Raw genomic sequence first — 18,899 nt, 5'->3', positions numbered from 1 at the left:
TTAATAAACATAGCAGTTTCAGAGAAACTGCTATTTTTTATAATAGGGTTAATCCAGCCTCCAAATCCTCTAGTGGCTGTCTCACTGACAGCCGCTAGAGGCGCTTGCGTGATTCTCACTGTGAAAATCACAGTGAGAGCACAGTGAGAGCAGTGAGAGCATGCAAGCGTCCATAGGAAAGCATTGTAAATGCTTTCCTATACCGGCTGAATGCGCGCGCAGCTCTTGCCGCGCATGCGCATTCAGCCAAAAGGGAGGATGGGAGGCGGAGAGGAGGAGGAGAGCTCCCCGCCTGGCGCTGGAATAAAGGTAAGTTTTAACCCTTTCCTCATCCCAGAGCCCGGCGGGAGGGGGTCCCTGAGGGCAGTATGTTTACCTAGCACTATAGTGGTCATTTAAGTTGTTCCATCTTGACCAGTCCTCTAGGTCTATCAATTTGTTCTTCATGTCAGCCATCTTTTTTTCCAGTGCCGAATGTTCTTCTTTGTGGACTTTTTCCTTTCGTTTCAATCCATTTAGTTTTTCTTTTAAAATGTTTGTTGAGAGTCAACAGTTCTTTGTTTATTTCTAGAGTATTAGCTTGGATTTTTTCTCTCAGATTTACAAATTGTGTATCTAAGTGTCTGAGTAAGTTGTTATATTCATTTTTTCCTTCTCTTGACTCTTGAATTTCTTCCCTTGTCCTTTATTAATGCCTTCCTCTGATGGAATATTAGAGAGAAGAGATTCCTCCAGGTTTGTTTTATTACTTGATAGGTTTGGTGAGAAGAAGGAAAGGCGTTTTTCTGTTTTATTTTCAGGCTTTTTCTCTTTTTATAGGTGTTGTTCATTTTGTGTCTTTTTTGTAGCCATTTGTATTTTAATTTGTATTTATATTTTAGTTTAATGCTTTTTTTCTGGAAGTTATTTGCTTTTTAGGCTAGTACTATATTTGCTTTTAGTGTAGCACCCTTTTCTATCTTGCGTTTCTTGCTCCCCAACTTCTTCTCCTCCTCACCTTTACTCCCACCTTCACCTTTCTCTCCTGGTACGCAATTATGTTTTATTATTTAAAATTTGTTTCCTTTTTTTCTTTCTTTCTCTTCTCTTTCCTTTTTTCCTCTCTTTCCTTCCTATTCTGTACCGACAATAAATAAAAGGTAAGGCACTAGAAGTAACAAAACCCTCTGGGCAATTCCACTTGGCTAACTGCAGACCTTTTTAGTAATCTACTATGGACAGAAATATTAACTGGGTTTAAATTGTCTTTAACTCATATATTGCCCCCTGTATGCAGCTCTCTATCATATCTCCATTTCACCTCTTCTTAGGTGTTCACAAATTGTCAGGAGACTCAATTTTGTTTACCAACCTCTGCAGAGTAAACATAGAATGAAAACAGACAGAAAATTAGTAGCAACTGGCACTTAGCTTATGGAGATGTACTCCCACTTGCTGTTTTCTCCTATTGGTCTTGTTTTATATTCCCTTTGAATATGTTCGCAAGAGTTGGCTCCTTTGGGTTATTTGGCTGGCTGTGGCTTTATCAGGTGTAAGGAAAGCTCCCTACATCCCCTTGCTTCATCGTTTTTGCGGTACCCTGAGTACCAAGTATGAAGCACACCACACTACGTCATCTCGCTCCGCCCCCCTCAGTTGAATATATTTAACTATCAACTACATAAGTATTTTATTTTACTAATTATAATTTGAAGGACCTGCCTGACAACCCAGGCAGATAGTCCAGATAATTTAATTGGCAAGCCCTATTTTTAACCACGTAGCTTTCCAAAACACCATAAAACCTGTACATGTACATCTTTATACTCGGGAGACTTCGCTGAACACAAATATGAGTGTTTTAAAAAGTAAAACTTATCACAACGATGATATCACCAGTAAAAGTGCAGTTTTTGTTTAAAAAAAAAAAAAAATGCAAAAAAACTTTGGCCAGCGTTTGTAACTAAGTGGCTACTACAAAAGACTGGAAATACTCTATATTGAATACCATGGGTTATCTACATTTGAAAATGGTATGCCATGATTGGGTTATTTTACATTCCTGGGCTACCATACGGTCTGAAAAGGCAACTTAGACCCAGCAAACCAATCTGGCAAACTGAATTGACCATGTAACTTTCCAAAACACCATAAAACCTGTACATTGTAATTTTAATACAGTGCATAACATGTTATACTCGGGAGACTTTGCTGAACACAAATATGAGCTTTTAAAACAGTAAAACCCATCAGGACGATGAAATCACCAGTAAAAGTGCAGTTTTTGTGTAAAACATGCAAAAAATAAATAAAAATGCTAACTTTGGCCAGTGTTTGTGACTACGTGGCTACTACAAAGACTGAATACCCTGGGTTGACTACTTTTTCAAATGGTATGTCATGGTGGGGTTCATTTTCATTCCTGGGCTGCCATACTGTCTCAAAGGCAATATAGCCAATCTGGCAAATAGCAATTTACAAAAACAGAAATGGGCAAATCTTATGTTTGACCCTGTAACTTTCCAAATCACCATAAAACCTGTACTCGAGGGGTACTGTTGTACTCGTGAGACATTACTCTACACAAAGTAGTGTTTTAGATCAGTAAAATATATTATACTGATAATATAATCGGTGAAATGGCAGTTTAAGTGTGAAAAATGCAAAAAACTAATATAAATGCATAATATAAATCCTCACCTGGAAGACCCGCTGTCGGGCACCCCGATCGTACCACCTCTTCTGTCTCTCCTGGGCCACCTGGAGATTCTCCCTTACCATTAGGGACAGTTTCTCCATGTGATCCCAGAGTTCCAGAACATATGTCTCTCCCTACCAGTGTCCTCTAATGAGATCTAGGGGTCCACGGACCCTTCTCCCATAGAGTAGCTCAAAGGGAGAGAACCCAGTGGATTCCTGAGGCACCTCTCTGTATGCAAATAGCAGATGAGGCAGGAATCACTCCCAGTCTCTGCAAGTGTCAGTAAATGTCCTCAGCATCTGCTTGAGGGTACCATTAAATCGTTTGCAGAGACCGTTAGTCTGTGGGTGATAAGGTGAGCTAAGCAGTGGTTTAATGCCGCACACCTTCCACAGTTGCTGGGTGAGCACAGCGGTGAACTGAGTTCCCTGGTCGGAGAGAATCATCTGAGGGAACCCTACCCTAGTAAAAATCTTAACCAGGGCATCAGCTACTGTCTCTGCCTCAATATTAGACAGCGCGACTGCCTCTGGGTAACAAGTGGCATAGTCCACCACAGTGAGAATATACTTCTTACCTGATGGACTAGCCCTGGCCAGTGGACCCACAATGTCAATGGCTATGTGGGAAAAGGGTTCCCCAATCATAGGCATAGACATAAGCCTAGCTTTTGGGTGATCCCCCCGTTTACCTACCCGTTGATATGTGTCACAAGTGCTACAGTATACCCGCACTTCTCGGTTAAAATTGGGCCAAAATAAATTTTGAGTGATACTATGAGCTGTGTGGCGGGACCGTAACTGTCCAGCTAACGGCACATCATGCCCAATCCGCAGAATCTCCTGCCGGTATTTCGCAGGTACCACCAGCTGCCGATTCTGCGGAGGGGTATTCTTTTTCAGGTGGGCCGGTCTCGGCGGCACGGGTTTGGGCACGGGTCATCACAGCATTAACTTCGGCGGGACCCATGGGAGCGTATGCGGAGACAAGAGGGGCCAGGTAATTTCCAAGGAAGACGTCAGCTGGTAAATCCCTCATGATTCCCGACATTCACATGTCTAGCGCCCACTCCCCAAACCAAATGTACCCGGGCAACGGGTAGGCGAAACACAGCGCCTCCGGCTACTCTCACAGCCACAGTGTCTCCGGTGTGTTGATTCTCCAACACCAAGTGCTTTTGGAGCAATGTCATGGTTGCACCGGTATCCCACAGACCGCTGACCTCCTTCCCATTCACTTTAACTAACTCTCTGTGTTGTTGGTGGTTATCCCGGTGGGCAGCTTGGACGGGGTCTGCCTCGTGCAAGACGCCCCAACATTCCTCCTCCTCTACACAGTGGGCAGCAGGCGGAGGGTTGCGCTGGTTTCCGCTGATGGGTCTCCTCCCAGACTGGGCCTGGTTAGCGTTATTCAGTGGCACTCCGGTCATTTGTGCCCCAGCTGCTTGCACCCAAAACACCGGATGGGTTGTGAGTAGTCCCGTGAATTAAACCGGGGTGGCTGAATGTACTTATTAGCTGGAGGAGTTGCTGATGCGCGGTGCGTCGGTGGTTGGTAGACGGTAGCTGCTGGGGGTGCTGCTGGTCGGTACTCCACTCTGGCAGGAGTCTTAACACTAGCACTGTCCAGTTTATGGGCATCCGTGTACTCATCTGCCAGGCGGGCTGCTTCATGCAGGGTGGAGGGGGATAATTTCTCAAAGCAATGTTCTAGCAGGAACATCTGCAGCACCTCTTCCACGGATATGGCTTGACAACCCGCCATCCAGTGAGCGGCTGTGCAGTGCACTTTACATGCCCATTCAATGTAGGAATCCCCAGATAGTTTTTCAGTGTCTCGGATCTGCCTCCGGTATGCCTCCGGTGTAACGGCATACCCGGAGAGCAAAGCTTCCTTTACAGCCACATAATCCCCGATCTCCTCGTCAGGAATGGCCCGAAAAGCGTCACTGACCCGGCCGGATAACTTTACAGATAATATAGTGACCCAGTCTTCTGTGGGTGCCTTGTGTAGCGCACATTGCCGCTCAAAATCGGCAAGGTACCCATCAATCTCCCCTTCTGTTTCAATGAAGGATTTAAAAGCTGCAAACTGTACCTTCCTTTTCTCCACCGGGGTTGCTGGAACTGGGGCTGCTGCAGCACCGCTTTGGCGTAGCAGGTTGGCCTCCACAGCTGCTATGACCCGGTCGATGATTTCTATAGTCGGGTTGGGACCATAATGGGCCAGTCTGATTCTTACCGCCCGGTCAAAGCTTGCCTCTTCGGGGGTTCTGTCAGCTGTGCTGGGCCCATTGATTCCTTCAGTCCCTGGTACTCCATCCATCTCGGTCAGTATGGCAATAGTTTCCCTCGTCCTGAGGTTACTGGCTTGTCTGCCTCTTTGTTCCAGTAAATCTTTAAGGGTAGCTCTTTTCAGCCTTTGGTACGGTATTTCCATTAATTCTGGGTGTGTAGTTGTCTCTCTGGGCGATGAGGATCATCCCACCGCTGCCACCAGTTGTTAAGACACTCACAGCTCAAATAGATGAAACCGCTGTTTAGCCGATAATCCCCCTTTCCAGAGACACAGGCTCTGCACGGCCGACCGCCAATCTCCCAAACGGAGTGCAAGGGAATGCGGTAAATCCACGAACATAAAATCAGCTAACTTCTTCCACGGTTAAAACAGGCGAAATAAATCCTTCCAAGTAGCAATCCCCCCAAACACGAGACCAAGCTCTGTCTTGAGGGTAAAACAGGAATCTGTTTAATGAGGGCTACCTGCCCGGTATTTATGCAGGTCTCCCACCTGGTGGACACTCCCCTAGGGGACCAGATGGGAGACTGGGACATATATTGTACAGTAGCCAATCGCAGTGGCTCAGGTGTAAACACTCCCCTTTACATGAGTAAATCCCTCCTCTCTATCCTGGAGATAATTGGGAAGGAATCTAATTATCTCCAGGGATAAATCGCCATTTTATACACGACTGTAAAAACACATAAAAATATATAACTACACAAATACCGAATACATGGGCTTCGTGCAACGTATCCCCAGATAGCCTGGATCTGAGTGCATATTTCTACCGAATAGCGCTCAGATCCAATGCGCACAGTTAAATCGCCATGGAGTCAAAGTCTTTCACATGTCTTTCGGTATACTATTGACTCCATGGGATGGCTATCTGGGTTAAGTCCATGCGTATAATCCAAACTCCCGAACGGACCAGTGTTCGTATGCCTTGACGAAAACGAAGGGCGATCAGTAGTTTCAGTGGTGTTCGGTAGATAAAGTGTCCGTTTATAGTTCCATAGAATCTTCGCCGAACACCGCTGGTCTTTCGCGTATTTAAAATGGCCACCGCCTCGTGGTCGGCACACGAATGACGACCACCCTGCATACGGATAGAATGGAGAGGTGTCTGCGGTTAACCACAACGTTCTAATTGGGGTCAAGAGGTTAACAAGCAGCACACTTCTCTCCTGGGTGGCCTTCTGTTCGGTAGTTTTAATCTGTATATTCTGGAACAAACGAACAGGGGCATACGGACAGGCAATTACACGAAAAAGGGGCAAACAGACATACCAGCAGTCTCAGATGATACAGATGGATCTGTCACAGTTACATTATATGATCATACATTTCATAAGCCTGCCAACAACGCCAATGTACCCCATATCTGGCAGGTCCTACACTGCCTAATGTATGCTAAAACAACCAAAGAAGACATATATAGCACTTACCTGCAAGAAAGGGCAGAAGCCTTGAGCAGCTGCCTGCAGGAACACTGAAACAAAAAGAATGATGGAAACCAAACGGGTGTGGCAACATAAAACAAACATTTAAAGGAAACCTGGAGACTGGGAATTCCAGGGACGGATTACAGGAATGAACCCAGAACCAGACATAGAATAGAAAACCAAAAAAAAAAGAAAAACTAAACAAGAATTGTAAAAAGAGTACTGGATACCAGACGCCATTGCCAGAATGATCCGCAGCTAGGAACAGGATGTGACAAATTGCTATGTGTGTCAAAAAAATCACCAATTATTTTTATTATTTTAATTTTTTATAAAATGGTTGCATGAAAATAATCAAAATACCCCAAGTGTAATACCTTAGGTTGTCTTCTTTTAAAAAATATATACACGTGAAGGGTTATTCAGGGAATCATGACAGATATCACTGTTACAATGTAACCTGCGTTAATTTTGAGAAAAAAATGGTTCGGAAATAGCAAAGTGCTACTTGTACTTGTTGCCCTATAACTTTCCAAAAAAGCTAAAAACATAAAAACATGTTAACATTGGGTATTTCTAAACTCAGGACAAAATGTAGAAACTATTTAGCGTGGGTGTTTTCGGTGGTTGTAGATGCGCAACAGATTTTGGGGGTCAAAGTTAGAAAAAGTGTGGTTTTTTTTAATATTTCATCATATTTTATAAAAATCTTTACAGTAAATTATATGATATGGTGAAAGACCATTTAATCGCGAGAAACGCGGTATATAATATGAGTGGGTACTGTAAATGAGTAAGAAGAAAATTACAGCTAAACACAAACACTGCAAAAATGTAAAAACAGCCCTGGTCCCAAACGGTAAGAAAATGTAAAAGTGGTCTGGTCACTAAGGGGTTATATTTAAAGCATACCAAAACCTAAACAAACCTTTACCCTAATGCACAATTTAACCATTCAAAGCCTAAACCTGAAAATACTCTTTACATAATACACAGATACACACACTGACATACATGCAGATACACAGACACACAGAACCGCCACACCCAGAGCATTCGTTCTTAAACTTGCATCTGGCCCCCCACTTACAATGGCTTTTGTTGTATTGAAAGCAGCAACCTGCGCACCTGGGCAAGACTGACGCGGAGGGATGTCCCAGCACGCCAGCCCCCCCAAGAATGGATGACTATAGTGTCCCTTTAACTCTTAATTCATACAAAGGTACTTTTAATCTGAAACTACTTCAGAAGGAATCTAGATTTATCTATAAATACCAAACAATGGCACCCAAGGGGTTAAATTAAGAATTTAACTTCACCCCCTTTATTCATTCCTAGTATGCCCTCTTAATTGCAAATCTTCAATTTACTCCTTGTTTTTATTTTTATTACTGTTTATTATCAGTGAAGCCTTCAACTGTACTATCAATCACAAATTACAACTATTATAAGCTTTTTTTTTCACTCCATTATTGTATTTTCTAGGAGACTATCCTCAAATATTTACTATGTCCTTGTGGCGAAACCAACTTCGCCACTGTGAACTGGAGAAGCCTGGTTGCTAGCCTCCTGCCCGCTGACTATGGCCCCTGGACATATTACACTTTAAAGACTATATTTGGGCATGTATAATTTATATTGCGGCTACTGGCCCTTTAAAATCAGCGATGGACATTTTGGGACTACTGTCCCTTTAAGACTGTGAAGCAGGTTCTATTGTACTGCCTGTATATTGTATATGCATTTATGTATGCAGTTAACCTGGGTTATATATATCTGCAGCATTCATCTGATTGTTCGGTAGAATCACTCCATTCATTGTATTGAGGAAACTACCGAACAACCAGACCACCCAGGACTAAGTGTACCTCCAATTACCGTTTGCAACAATGTTGCAAACGGGTAATTGGCAATCAGTGCAGTGTGGTCTTTGTCCTCTGGGTGGCCGCCATTCGGGAAACAAACACGTGGCGGCGGCCATCTTAAACTACCGAACAGCGGTGTTTTGCCGTCGAGTGTCTGGAACTGAAATCGGACACTTGACTAGGCAAACACCAAGTATTTAGGGTACATCCAAAACTTGGGTAAAAATATGTCCATGTTAATTGTATTAACAGATATGTTGGAGGGAGGAGATGTGTGGGTTGTACCTTAAACTGGATTGGTGTACTGTAAACCCCTCCCTTGCATGGGAGAATCTCATAAAAGCCTGTGTGTGAATAAATCAGTGTTGTTGCTGTTTAACCCTGAAGCTGGAGTGTGTCTCTTTCTTGGGGGGGAAAGGGGACTGTATGCCGACTGCCAGGAGTGTAAGCTGTCCATATTGCTTTTCCTGTTCGGCTGCTTCCAGGGTTAGTGTGTCTGCTGTTCGAGAGTTGGTGAATTCGTGCAGTTTGGGAGTTCGGGAAGTTGGTGCTTATGGTAGCTGCTGGTCCATCTAAAGGGGATTATCGCCTAAACTGGGTTTTATCCTCTTGTAAGTGAAACGGTCCGTTACAGTCCTCATCATACATTTTCTTAATATTGGACATACAGTCTACATATAATTGGTTGTTATTCCATTCAGACAGATTATGCTAACCCTAAATATTTATTTATCAATTGATGTCAAAGACAAATTATTATGTGGTTAACCCTTCAGACTTTTCTTATTGGCTGTTTCATCTGTCAATCAATCCACTTAAGTTTCTGATTGGCCACCTTCCCACCAATCATCAGACACAGCCCGATATTTAAACCCTCTGTTTACAGAGGTTCATTTCCCCCTGAAGAACTGCCCAACCGTCGAAATGTGTCGGGGCTCCATCTAACACCCGGGCTAGACTGCAGATCGTCAACAGATACCCTGGTTACCCCGGCATACTATCTGTATGTGGATCCTTACAGACCTCTCCGCTCAAAATTCTTCAGTAGTGGTCAGACCAGGGCGATTAGACGTTCTGGCATTCTGCCTTATAGTGATAGATAGACTCTCTCTCTCATAGGTGCCCTTGAAGGCACAGAATAGCAAATCATTGCAGGGTTACTATTCGGCAATAAGCTAATTATTTTTTTCCGTAACAGACAGCGATAGATAGAATCTCTTCTCAACAGGTGCCCTTGAAGGCACATTAGTAAATACTTGCAGCATTACCATCCAAGTGTAAATCTATTTATTTTCTTCTCAGTACCGGTACCTCTTTATGCACTAATTGTCACATATATTTGAAGCAGAATTATTTTTCCCGACGTTTTTAACGTTATACCGTATTTTTAAATGGTGAGAATTATCGGCAGTGCCATACAGTGATAGCTAGATCTAGTCTCTACAATCTAGCATAGGTGCCCTTGAAAGCACGGATTTAGTATCTATATTAACCAGAATTACCATTTTACTCTGTGCCAACAGTCTTTACTAGGACTTCACATCTCATTTTTTCAAGTAGCTGCTGTATTCTGCCTGCATTTCCATATTGTCGAGAGTTACCCCTGGCATTTCATTGCAAACATGATGTTACTGTACCATGTTGCATTCTAGTGATAAACTGTAACAGATTATTTACTCAATATACTGCAGAACACTGCAGTGGATACAGCTTGTTGCTATCTATTTATGTATTATTATTATTATTTTATTATTTATATAGTGCCATCAGACTCCGTAGCGCTGTACAATGGATATATATACACATCCCCAAGTAGACCTCTATCTGTAAATATATAAATTGATCTTTTTGTTTTTCATTCCCCCCCCCCACCCCCCCTTTTTCTTCTCACACTGTATATATATTGAAAATAGATTATTAAGTGTAATTTTTTTCTTTGATGCTATTTATTTAGCACAGTTTGGTTTTGTCTCCATCTAGTGGCAATACCTTTGATTGTATCCACTTCTATCTTTGTGTATATACCTTATATTAAACGTTGATTTTTAATCATTCAATTACCATACTTTTGGGTTAAGAGCTAGTTATTTTCTTTTCATTATTTTATCACTTGCGTTCATGCCCTCCTCTGCCAGGCCAGCCCTACTGAACCTATATATCATTCTCCCACCTTTTCCTTTATTAGGGAAGTGATAAATTATGAAATTATGTAAAGTTATTCTTTGTTCCTGATTTTTTCTTGTTCCTTGGGTGTAAATATAAATTGTATGCATTCAGCCCTCAATACCTATTTCAGTGGACAATTTGGCCCTCCAGAATAAATTAGTTTGACACACTATTTTAGTATAAAGATTTTCTAATTTGTTTAGAGTTCAAAATTAATTGCATCTCACAATGTTTGGCTCTTTTGCAAGAATGTGACCAAATTAACAGTGGTATCATATTTTTTTTGTCTAGGGACTACCTCTGCTCTGTGAGAATATTGTAATAGACTGCACGTCTGTTGATTTTATATTTTAAGATATATCTGAAATGCTAAATGTGAACAATCATTTCCATGCCTTTTAATTTCTCTAATCAAAAATTGATATGTATTTCTATGAACATTTTTCATTGGCAGGGCTCGTATGCTGAGCTCTATAAAGTTGTGATACATTTGCTTCTTCGATATTATAAGAATACATTGGATGCTGGATGCATAATTTAAGACAGTACAGACGTGACATGTCAAACAGATCTACAATTATTTAGTTATTTTGTACTGATCTGTCTCTTTTCTCATTAGATGTTCTTTGGAATTCCTATAAGGCCGGAACACTATAATGAAGCATTTAGGAACAAACATACAGATTACAAGGGACCAACTGGAAGATAGGATTGCAAATATCTCCATGGTCACTGTGTATTTTCCTCGGGCACTGAGTGAAGCTGGAATAAAGGACACCCAGACAGTGAGGAATGCCAGCATACTGAAGGTGATGAACTTGGCTTCATTGAAGCTGTCAGGAAGTCTCCTGGCCAAGAAGGCAACAATAAAACTGATAGTGGCCAGGAGGCCAAGATACCCCAACATGCACCAGAAAGTAATGGGCGAACCTTCATTACACTCAGCAGTGATAATTCTCGGTTGGGATTCTATGTTTAGTTCAGGGAATGGAGGAACAAGAGATAACCAAGTGATGCACAAGAGGAATTGTAAAAGACAACAAATGCAAATTATAAAATAGGATACCCGAGGCATGGTCCATTTTCTCAGATTGCTGCCTGGTTTTGTTGCCATGAATGCACAAACCACCATGATCGTTTTGGCCAAAATACAAGAGATACATAGTGTGAAAACCATGCCAAACATAGTCTGGCGTAGAAGACACATCATTGGTTGAGGGTAACCAACAAAAGTCAAAGCACATAGGAAACAAAGTGAAAGGGATACTAGAAGAATGCAGCTTAATGTGTAATTGTTAGCTTTTACAATGGGGGTGGATTTATGCTGGATAAATAGTCTTAAAATACAAGCAGGAACCAATGAGGAAGTGATGCTCCCGGCCATTATAGCAGATCCCATTGGGTCTTCATAAGAGAGATATTCTAAGCGTTTTGGAAGGCATTTTGATTTCTCAGGATTTGGCCACTGATCCCATGGACACTTGCTGCAGTCAATAGAATCTGAAATAAAAAATGACAAATGCAAAAACTATGATATTTCAAACACAATATTGTAATTTGTCAAAAGTGCTTATGCTCATAAATACTTTGTAATTTTGCACATTTATGAAATGCTATCAGGGTTATTCCTTAAAGTCTGAATTGCTCTAAGACTAATGAGGCAAAACCATCCAGCTGCATACAAGTCTATTTGGACTGCAAAATACAAACTAACCTAAATATGTCATAGATCTCAGGCAGGCCTATCTCCACCAAATAGCTGAAAACCAGGGCTAATGCGGCAAATCCAGGCTCAGATAATTCAACTCTGAGCCCTTATTTAAAAAACACTGAATAATTAAAAATCCCTTGACAGCACAAGGAATAATTGTGGAATGTGGAAGCTGGCATGATAGACAGATTGTCAGATTAAACAAGGAAAAAAAATATATAAAAAAAAAATACTATATTGGATCAAAAAGACTGACATGCTGCTATCAGGGCCGATCAAGGTGCTCTTTGGATAGTGGGGTGTTTGGCAGGAGGCACAACCCCTGAGATAATTCCCATTGTATCTTTTTAGGTCATGCCCCCTCATGAGCGGTGCCGGACAAGAGGGAAGGTGGGACCTAACAAAAGGAGGTGAGAGTTACCTGAGGTGGGAATCCTATCGCCAAACATCCCGCCAATCTACAGAACACCTGGGTTGTCCAAACCCCCCCAGTATTGGCCCTGACTTCTATTGTCACAATTCAGTTTACTCTCAGTCTGGTGCAGTCCCTCACAGTGCCACTACCTGTCTGTAGTGCTATTGCAGGCTTCTGCATCCAGACTGAGACCTCTTTCTGTTCCCAGCTAGCCTTACTTTGCAATCCTATTCTCCCTATTTAGTTGAGCCTCACCCCTTCTTGTTTGCCAGCTCATTAATGTCATTTTTTGGGCAGACTAAATGGGCCGAATGGTTCTTATCTGCCGTCACATTCTATGTTTCTAGGTTTCTATTTTGTCCTGTATTCCTGTGCTAGCTGCCTGCCTATCCTGAGTTCCTGTTGTAGCTGCCTGCCTATCCTGTGTTCCAGAGCTCACTGTCTCCCTGTGCCCCTGAGCTGACTGCTTCCCTGTATCCTGAGCTCTCTGTCTCCCTGTATCCAGAGGCCCTTCTCTTACATTCAGTTATCTGTGTTTGTATTTTATTCAGTTTGAGTTTATTTAGTTTGATTCCTTGAAAATGTCAATACACTTGTTGTTTTGTCTGTTTCTTTGCATTTTGGGTTCTACCCTATAGAGATTTCTGCACTGAACAGCTAGTGTCAGCTGGGAAACATTTGCTGCCCAGTCACTAAAAAAGGCTTCATATCAGTGGGATGGGGCCTGTGAAATAACATGGGTAACATAGTCCCCCATGTGCCCCCACCCATGGGCATTGATTAGGAAATACTTTAAATGTTAAGTGGGGGAACCTAAAGTCCCTAGGGATCCCCAATCCCTTAGCCACCCCTTATAATAAAGTCCCTGCATAACCCCAGGGCCGGATTAACATAGGGGCTGATAGAGCTGCAGCCCCAGGCCCATGGAATAGGTCCATTGATTTTAAAAAAAAAATATTATTTTTTTTACACACACACTACTCTTAGGGTTGCCAGGTATTTCTTAGGGTTGCCAGATATTTCTCAGAAGTATTTCTCAGGTATTTGAGGCTGCCTAGCCGGTGCCGGTATTGCATTAATAACGGCAATACAAATGTCTGTCTCAGTTTAAACAGAGATTATTCTGCAATACCAGCGCCGACTAGTAGGGTTCACTGTTTGTGTGAAGAGAGGCAGGGATAAGAAGTTACAGCATCTCCCTCCCTGCCTCTCACTACTCACTGATCCGTGGGGGAGCAGCTCTGCACAGAGCCCAGACAGCATCCCCAAGCCTGCGAGACATGGGGACGGTGAGAGACTTGGGGACGCTGAGACATTGGGACACTGGGCAACATGGGGACTCTGAGAGACATGGAGAAACTGGGGGACACAGGAAGACATGGGGACACTGGGCGACTTTGAGACCTGGGAGACATGGGGCACTCCCAGTGTCTCAGTATCCCCATGTCTCCCAGTGTCCCTGGTGTCTCTCAGTGTACGTAGTGTGCCAGTGTCCCTAGTGTCTGAGTGTTTCCTAGTCTCCCAAAGTCCCCTAGTCTCCTAGTGTCTCTGTGTCCCAATGTCTCCCAGTGTCCCCATGTATCCTAGTGTCTCAGTGTCCCCTAGTATAAAAGAAAAAATCTCAGGCACCCACTGTGATAGATTTAAGCAGGTTTATTGGACACCACAATGTTTCGACCTGTACCTAGGTCTTGATCAAGTCTCCAGTGTCCCCTATGTATCACAGTGTCCCTTTTGCATCAGAGTGTCTCAGTGCCCCATGACTCCCAGTGTCCCTGGTGTATCTCAGTGTCCGTAGTGTCTCAGTGTCCCCTAATCTCTCAGAATCCTCTAGTCTCCCAGTGTCCCCATGTCTCACAGTGCCCGCAAGTGTCTCAGTGTCCCCTAGTATAAAAGAAAAAAATATCAGGCACTCATTGTGATAGATTTAAGCAGGTTTATTGGACACCGCAATGTTTTGACCTGTACCCAGGTCTTTATCAAGTCTCCAGTTTCCACTATATATCACAGTGTCCCCTATGTATCACAGTGTCTCAGTGCCTCATATCTCCCAGTGCCCCCTCATGTCTCAAAGTCACCCAGTGTCCCCATATCTCCCAGTGTTCCCTAGTTTCTCAGTGTCCCATGTCTCCCAATGTCCCCTAGTGACATGGGAACACTGGGAGACATGGGGACACAGACACTATGGGACTGGCAGACATGGGGACACAGACATGCCCCCTTTTTGTGTATGTTTGCCCTTTTCGGCAGTTCTGGTTATGTGATTTGTGTCAGTGGCCCACCCTTTAACCCCATCCATAAACTTCCTTCTTTACTGGACACTGCTGTTAGGGGTTATGGGTTTACTTGAAAGTTGAAAGCGTGAGATTAGCATAGGGTATGTGTTTTCTCATAGCTGCATCCTATGAGTTTCTATTTTTACTGTACTTATTGGCCCCCAGCAGCACCCCATTTAAGCATGTTTAGGCGAGTGCAGCCAGCCCCTTGTTTTCCCATATATATTTAGGAGTCCAGCCAGCTCCTTGGTTTTGCACCGCCCCCTGTCACAGGTGTCTCATCTCAGGACCCTATTTAAGCCTTGTACTGCAGAGAACTCGAGATGGAAGGATTTCCCCAAGTGAGTAGCTCATTTAGTAGACAGTTGGCAGTGAGAGTAGGACCTGCCAAAGATGGGGTACATTAACGTTTGTGGCAGGCTTATGCAATGTATGATCATATAGTGTAACTAAACCCCCATTATTTTTTGCCTAGATTAGGTGTTTTTAATAAAACTAGTCAAATCTGTCAGCATCAAAGTAGCTGTTTAGTTGATACGTGAGTGCGCTGGATTTCTATTTTTACTGTACTTATTGGCCCCCAGCAGCACCCCATTTAAGCATGTTTAGGTGAGTGCAGCCAGCCCCTTGTTTTCCTTCCAGCAACATCTCCATCTCCATCAGATACATGATGTTTAGGAGGTAGGACTGTTTTAGTGTTTTTGGTCAATAACATTTTGTAATTAGGCCCATCATAATTGTCAGCACCAGGCCCACTGGGCTCTTAACCTGGCCCTGCATAACCCCCTTATCCTAATAATAGGGAGGAGAGGACCAAAATACCTAAAACCTGTAAAAAATATATATATTTACTATCAGAAGTATTTTTTCTAATAATTCTTCTTTTCTTCAGTCCCAAGAAAGAGCAAATCCATAAATCCTGATGTCTTGTGTGAGAGCACTCTGATTGGTAGGTGTTCTGGTTATATTGCAGAGTGGGGAATTTTCCCATGATTTGTGATATATATAAATATATATATATATAAGGGTTTTCCCTGATAGGAATCCTCATTCTGAGGCGATGGATTTTTTTTTTGTCATGACGCGCTTTTACTTTTGCTTTTTTTGTGTGTGTGTGTGATTGGGCATTTTTTACATTTAATTAGTGGTGTTGATAATTATGGATTTTTGGGGGGTCCTTTTTCTGGAGCTGAAGAATAGAAGAAAAAATACTCTACTATTTTTACTATTTTAATGTGGCATCTGGTTTGCAAGTGCTGGCCAGCTCCTACATAATTAACCCTCACACTGCCAAGGGCTTCCTGGATACTAGCCCTGCCAGCGTGCAAATAGTTCTTCAAATAACAAAGAGAGCTGATAAATCATTTCCTTGACCTGTTGTCTGTATAATTGGGTTATTAGTGGAGCCCCCTTAGAGCAGCACTTGGACTGCCTTCATTCCCCCCCCCCCCCATAATTTGAGAGTACCATTGAGCATTAAAACCATCACTTACCTGTCTGATTGGAGATCTCGCCTTGTGAGCAGGCAACACACTCATAGCAGCAGGCTGTTTGCCCTCTTTTAGGTGCTTTACGAAAACCAGGGAGACAGTTCTGACTGCAGACTGAGACAGGAACCTGGGGAGAGAATAGGCATTAGACGCTACTTGTATTATTATAACTCTACTAGTGACATTTTATTTTAGTAAGGATTGTCATACCACATACAGCATACATAGATTCTGTACATTTTGTTGGAGGATAATTTCCAATAGTTGTTTCTTCTCTCTATCTCTTTTTTCTGACATCATTAGAAGAATGGAAAGGAATAGAAAACTGTCTCACTATGACCTTTTCACATGGTTGTCAATCCTGTACCAGAGTCAGCTCTCGATAAATGATGGCTGCCTACTAGGAGTAGTTTAAAGGACAACTCATTTACATATGTCAGGTAAAATGACTAGGCTACAGTTAGTTATGCTGTTTGAGGTTGTTTAACTCCTTGATGACCAATGATGCTCAAGGCTGTCTTAAAATTCTATTCCTTAAAGATACTATTTGAAAATGTTTCCCCACCTCATAAACTGCAGGGATGCATAAAGTTGTAAAAAAGAAATTAGTAGAAATGTATGAACAGTCTTTCCACCCAGACTATATTGAGGGCAAACTGTAACATTTCAAAAATGGGGAAAACATTTTCAAATAAGCTCAAACCTTTTTTTCTTTACACGAGATGCTACATTTACTTTAAAATTCATGTTACAGATGACGGCCCTCGGTGAGCACTAGGAGCATCCGTCTTGCAATTTGGTTTACCATTTAACTGAGAAATGGTAACCAATAGAGGGAAAAACACAAGGAGCAGTAGACAAATATCTATCTATTAGATTCCTTTTTTTACTGCTCTTCCTGTTTTCCACACTTCTTTTTTTTTTTTTTTTAAAGATTGACAACTTAGCAATTTATTTCACAATTTCCAGACAGGGAGAATGAACAAGAGCAATTGGTGGTGATGACTCCCCGCTGGATGGGGGGGCAGGGAATATGCATGTGTTTCCCTCAAGCTAGTACAACGCCCCTTCATATATGCACAACTAAAAATCTTGATACAGCTTTAAAAAAAAAAAAAAATAATCCGTATGCATTACCCAGCCCACCCCTCTCAAACGCAGGCCATCGCACAAGCTGGAACCTCAACTTACGCCACCCCCTCCATCCCATTATCATTTATCCAAATAAGAATGTGAATGTGTAGATAGCTCTCTTTCTTTAATGGGCTCAGTAGTTTGTCCACCATGCACTCAGCTTTAGATACTCAATGTATCCTTGCAAACCTGGACAGAACACATTTCAGACCTACATAACGATGACATGAAGAATAGGGACATTGAAGCTTGGAAGCCGTTTCTCTTTTCACATGGATCTCCAGTACACAAAGATGAAAACAAATAGGCAGAAAGAGAGAAATACATGTAACAAAGAAAACACACATCCAAACTGCTGTCTAGAAAACATTTTCCAAACTGAATAAAATGAACATTTATTGACTGTCCCTAGCCATCAGTCAGATTTTTTCTTTTGATTCCAGGCAGAATTCTGAGTATTTACTTCCCCCCAAAAAACATGTTCAGCATAGCGTTGTTCAGTTAGTGAGTAATTTGAGTATATTTAGGCTTGGAATTCGGCAAATCGGTCAAACACCGTCCCGATCAGCCAAAATTTAGACGAATTGCGATTTGATCTCAAACCAATCTCTAAGTCTAGTAGATACATCAAAACTAAAACTGTTACACATGTAGACAAATAGTGATTCTTCCAATGAAGGAAAATAAAATACACTATCCAGAAATATTGCCAGAATATTCATGTGCCCATTGGATGTGCATAAACTAGTGTTATTTTATGTAATTTAAGTAAACCAAGTATAACAATAAGTTACTAGGTACTTGCATGACAGTATTCCATTCTAAAGAAGGAAGAGACACTGCCTTAAGTGGTAACCAAAGGCCCTTTTATACCTTAAAGGGACACTGTAGTCACATCTACCCCCTGCCAATTAGGCGTTAAATCACTTTGTTTATGCACAGTCTTCCTAAACACTTGCTGTAAAGTGAGAGCTAATGTTTATAGTTAATTTATACACAGTCTGTTTAATTAATCACGTATTATCTCCTGTACTGTTATTAGTTTGCTAGACCTATATGTGTGTGACTCAAATTAGTGGGGGTAAAAACTTCTTAAGTAAGCTAACATCTGATTAAAAATGAAACCATTTATTTTTGTTCAGGCTGTGTCATATCAAGGGGAGGCGTGACTATGGCTATTTAAACACAAACAAATGTAATATAACTCCTAAATGGCAGAGAATTGAGCCGTGAGACTGCAGAGACATAATCTATACATCAAAACAGCTTCATTAAGCTAAAGTTGGTTTGGTGACTATAGTGTCTTTTTCAGTACAAAGGCTATATATGGATGAGTTTTGTGATGCTTTAGAATGTCATTGATTAATTCCAGAAAGTATAGTTAAGAGGTTGTACTTGTTTCCAAGGGTAGTTTTTTTTTTTAAAACACATTTTGTA

The 18,899-nt window shown here is 41.9% G+C and overlaps 2 protein-coding genes across 2 annotated transcripts in view; both read right to left on the bottom strand.

The window, feature by feature from the left end:
* The window catches only part of LOC134601907 (extracellular calcium-sensing receptor-like), a 31,856-nt gene extending 28,207 nt beyond the window's left edge, over positions 1-3,649 (bottom strand). Inside the window, exon 1 of the mRNA XM_063446411.1 lies at positions 3,544-3,649. Coding sequence (XP_063302481.1) covers positions 3,544-3,649 — 106 coding nt within the window. The remainder of the gene's footprint in view (positions 1-3,543) is intronic.
* A 7,254-nt stretch (positions 3,650-10,903) lies between these two features.
* LOC134601906 (extracellular calcium-sensing receptor-like) overlaps positions 10,904-18,899 on the bottom strand; it is a 36,576-nt gene continuing 28,580 nt past the window's right edge. The window contains exons 5-6 of the mRNA XM_063446410.1: positions 16,332-16,455; positions 10,904-11,936 (exon numbers count right to left, since the gene is read on the bottom strand). Of these exons, the coding sequence (XP_063302480.1) occupies positions 11,014-11,936; positions 16,332-16,455 (1,047 nt within the window). The 3' untranslated portion in view covers positions 10,904-11,013. The remainder of the gene's footprint in view (positions 11,937-16,331; positions 16,456-18,899) is intronic.

The sequence above is a fragment of the Pelobates fuscus genome, chromosome 3 (assembly GCF_036172605.1).
Source record: "Pelobates fuscus isolate aPelFus1 chromosome 3, aPelFus1.pri, whole genome shotgun sequence".
Taxonomy (NCBI): Eukaryota; Metazoa; Chordata; class Amphibia; order Anura; family Pelobatidae; genus Pelobates; species Pelobates fuscus.
The sequence above is the reverse complement of the archived record's forward strand: the minus strand, read 5'-3'. Positions and strand labels throughout refer to the sequence as shown.